The 4,499-nt window shown below is 41.1% G+C and overlaps 1 protein-coding gene across 1 annotated transcript; it reads right to left on the reverse strand.

Annotated features, from left to right (window-relative positions):
* Nucleotides 1–237: 237 nt before the first annotated feature.
* On the reverse strand, nt 238–2,017 carry LOC139723753 (RYamide receptor-like). Its single transcript, XM_071634966.1, has 2 exons — nt 1,283–2,017; nt 238–687 (listed from the first exon to the last, which is right to left on the reverse strand). The coding sequence occupies exons 1-2, from the start codon at nt 2,015–2,017 to the stop codon at nt 238–240; spliced, it is 1,185 nt and encodes a 394-aa protein (XP_071491067.1).
* Between the last annotated feature and the right edge of the window lie 2,482 nt (nt 2,018–4,499).

Below are 4,499 nucleotides of genomic sequence, written 5' to 3' on the forward strand. Positions count from 1 at the left end.
TATCATGAGGCAATAGGCATTGGCATTGTTTATGCACTATTATATTTCCTCCACTGAATAACATGGACGTTTTTAATGAATGTCATAATATAGTGGCAGATAAGATCTTCCACATTCCTTTTTCACATCATTTCGAGGCACCTCTGTTCATAAAGTAAGTCCACTGTCCTGTTCCCAGACATACACCTTTCGTTGTGGAGGACCCGTACTTGTACATGTTCCTTCCTGCGAGGGCAACTACAGGACAGAGTGATGGGACTTCTCCGTAGCGGCGATGAGGTCGGATAGCCGGCGGTGATTCGTCGTCGATCCGTTTCGCTGGAACTTCTCCGAACCCCACTTAGAGCGATCGCTTCTAGAACTCATTGACATGGACTCCAGCTGCGTGTGCGACGTCCCTCGTCTTTCGTGTGTCTTCGTCCCAGCCCAGTCGGGGTCGTACTCAACGCCGGGCAAACAGCGGAACACCGCCTTGAATCCATTACGAAATTTCGTGTTCATCCAGCAGTAGATAAAAGGGTTGACGAAACAATTGGACATGGAGAGTAAGTGGCAGGACAGGAAGATGAGCTTGATGTAGCGAAAGTAGAGAATCGAAGAATGTATGTCTTGGATGAGATTGAAAGTGTGGATGGGCAAGTAGCACAGCGCGAAGATGAGTACGACAGTCGCGAACATCTTGACAAGCTGGAGGTGCAAAAATGGATATGAAATGAAAATTAGTAATCGTCGAGGATTTAACTGAACGGATGGTTTGATGAAAGATACCTTTTTTTTCTGCTGTGCACGATTTCGTACCATCTTGATTGATATTATGAGCATAGATGTAAACAAGTCACTTTGAAGTGGGGCATATTAGCTCCGTCATGAGTACCTTGGAAACAATTTCTAAAAGATATCCTGGACTGTGGGAACCATTTTGATTGTCATTGTGGTGACTTATATTGAAGATACATTTTAAAAGAATCTTATCGTGTGATTATTATGGACAGAATGACAATGACGAAACATTATAAAAGTTAATAAGTCCAAAGCAATATATGGAAAGATTATAACCACATAATTATTATATCTTGAGATATGTAGGTGTTTTTCTCAAAAGGGAGACAGTGAGAGAGAAAGTGAGACACGGTTGCCAGCCGTGATCTGTCATCGAAAACATGAAATGTATGGCTATTGAATTTGTATTTTGGTAAGAAGTTGAAACCATCAATATTAAGGAATGGTGCATAGAAAGAACACCACCCAAACGAACTTTATACTTCGTAGTCAACAAAATTACCTTTGTCTTTGATTCACTCAACTTCTTGTCACGTGTAGCCTGCACCTCACCGGGGGTTCTCCTCCCCCAGATCTTCAGTCCGAGGCAAATGTAGACGACGGCAAGGATTCCTAGAGGGAGAAGGTATTGGATGACAAGTCCCATCCAGGAATAGTGCCTCGTGAAGCTCCAACTGGAATCCGTGCAGTACGACGCGGAAGCATCAAACGCAACGCTCGCGTAGATTAGCATCGGCATCGCGAAGGCACCCGCGAAAATCCAGATGGAAAGTGCGATGATGATCGTCTGTCCCGCGGTCATGCGCGGTCGAAGGGGGTACATGATGGCCACAAAACGATCCAGGCTGATCGCGATCAATGTAAAAATACTCACTGACACCGAAAGGCTCTGGATGAAGGAGGTAATTTTGCACATAGCACTTCCAAATGGCCAGGTTATGTATAGGGTGGAGTAGAGTGTTAAATTTACGCACACAACAGCCATCAGAATGTCCCCGACCGCCAGATTCACGATGAAGTAGTTCGTTACAGTGCGCATACGGGCGTGGCCCAAAACGATGTAACAGACGACCACATTTCCGCCAACACCAAGAATACTGACAGCTGCGTAAATGATAATAATCAACACTTGCAACCAAGGGGGCTCCTTGAAGTAGCCATCGGCTTGCTCCTTTTGAGACAACGGTGTCAGTGTCACGGTAATATCTGTGGTCTCGTTTTGTGCAAAGTACGCCATCTCCGTGTATTCTCCCCGCAGGAACTACGTTTTTATGTTTATGTCAATTTTTCCCCTTTCGAATAAGCCTGTCCAGAATCGTCTTCTGAATTTCCAGTAGGACCGTGCTGACATCAAGTTAATCCCAGATTACTGAATCTGGTGAAGAGACACACGTTTGCTTGCTCTCTTGAATAATCCCTGCTGGTGGTTATCCGCGGATGTTCTACCTTGTAAAGGTTGACTTCAGCCTGTAGGAATGCGGAAGAGAATGGAAAACAGACATAACTCAAGATCTCAAAACATTAATGTGAGAAGAGTTCTTACTTCAGACTACTGAGCCATTAAATGCAAGAGAAAATCCAATGTATCCATTAGGGAGAGTGTGCTTCAACGAGGTGATAGCTGAGAACTATTATACAACAAGTGACAAGGCCTACAATTTGTCGGTCCTTCTTACAGAATTAGAACACCACTAACGGCATTCCTGCACCGCTGGCTATTTGCTGAGTTTCGTATTACAAGATAATAGGATTTCTATCTGCGAAAGAGAGGACAGGTTAGGGATCTTGTAACTTGCGACTTAAATGGATGGAAAAAAAAACGCTGTTAATGCTTCAAATTTCTATGCATAAATACACAATCAGTTTCCTGCAGTAGCATCTGAAAAAAAAGAAGAAAATAGGTTGACAATATCTTGGGACCGCTAGAGATGTAATGTCTAATGGTACTGGATAGCGTCACCAAATTCTGAGGTAGATTTGGGATGACGAGTTCTATTGATGTAACCTGTAACGTGAAAGCCACATGTGTATTACATTATCATTACTATAAATGATATCAAAAAAGCAGTGATGCCAACCATATTCCTGGTTTCTGTTTACAGATTGACAAACATTGCAATGCATTTAACAGAAAAGAAAATGTTTCAAATGTTTATCCGTCCGAATTTTAAAAACATATATAGCTAAGGGGCAAAAACAGCAACAATATTGTGACTGATGCCCGAGAGAGACGGTCGGAATAGACACTTAAGTGGATAAATGTTATTCTCTGTCATAAAAAATTATACCTCACTCATTTATGAGGTTACTAAAACATTCATTGTAGACTACATAGCACAGGTTTAATCTAAACTGCATGTTGTGCGCTTTGGATGTTGCGGGAAATACTTTGAAGTTACATATGCCACTCTTTGAAATACTGATTATTGAGGCTTGTTGGGGTGCATGTTCCCCATCCTTACTATACACGATGATTTAATATCACATTCACGAAGTTAAACAAGCACGTTTAGACTTTCAGCGATTGTCTGGTCGGGTATCCATCACATTAGTTGTTTTACGAATATCTTGGATCTAGATTTTTATGTTTATGACAATAGAATAAATCAGTCGTCCCATTAATCTAATATCACATGACATGGTGTCCCGTTGACAAAATCATGGGCAAAATATAAAGCAAAACAAAACTGGATAATGTAGGACACACTTTTTTTTTTTACGAAACAGATGGACCCTGTGCCCCAAGGCGTTGCAAGTACGGGAACGAAATCAATCAATCTTAAAATTGAAGTCATTCAACTGTTTCTCGCAAGTCCTCTCAACGTTTCCCATCCCTGATCGATGGAAATTATTCCCGAATACCTTCCGGCCACACATTTGCCAGTTTAATAAAAGACAACACGAGACGAGGACCGGGATTATTTTTCTTTCTATTTCTGAATGAGTGCAGACAGACGTCGAGAATTATTAAATGCATTTTGGGAGAATGTGGCTGTGGAGGCATAAATGTAGATGTAGATTGCACCGCATGAAGGTATTTGTTTCGCGCTGGACCTTGTAATCATTGCATCGCAGTTTGCAGAGTAAAGGCACAAAATATTCCATGATATACTGGCGTTACTTATACACTTCATCATTGATAATAGACCCCACTTCAACTCTGTGGACAATTTCATATTCAAGACCTACGGGAGTGTATTACTTTGGTGACGTAAATAATATGGTATCGTTCTTTCATTATATTTCTTCTGCAGCAAGTTTATATCAATATTCATGCAAAGTACAACATTGAAAATAATAACATGAAAAATATGTAAAGAAGCATTACGGAAACAAACATGTATTTGAGGCTTGTCTCTAACAATGGTGGATGCCTGCTCAGGATCATTCTACTAGTCTTTTTTTTTTTTCTTTCCGTCTGCGAGCAAACATACATTGTATGCAACAAAAGTCTGTTATCAATCATCAGGATTCAATACTCACTGTAGAATTCAAATTTAGCCCTCGTTTCCCATACTATCGTACCCATGGCTATACCTTTTTTTTTTTGGGGGGGGGGGGGATAGTTTACCTTGCCTTCTTTTGTTATGCCTTGCGCCTTCATTGTTTTAAAGTTAGAAAAAACCCAATGCCAAATTTCTGGCAAAATTCCCCCATGCGTCATTGTTAGATAGATGCCGAACTTATTAATAAAAGGGGCGATGTTGTGTACCAAAACA

This window comes from Diadema antillarum, unplaced genomic scaffold (assembly GCF_040938485.1).
Source record: "Diadema antillarum isolate AM-2024a unplaced genomic scaffold, OU_Dant_1.0 scf00000199, whole genome shotgun sequence".
In the NCBI taxonomy this organism is placed as follows: Eukaryota; Metazoa; Echinodermata; class Echinoidea; order Diadematoida; family Diadematidae; genus Diadema; species Diadema antillarum.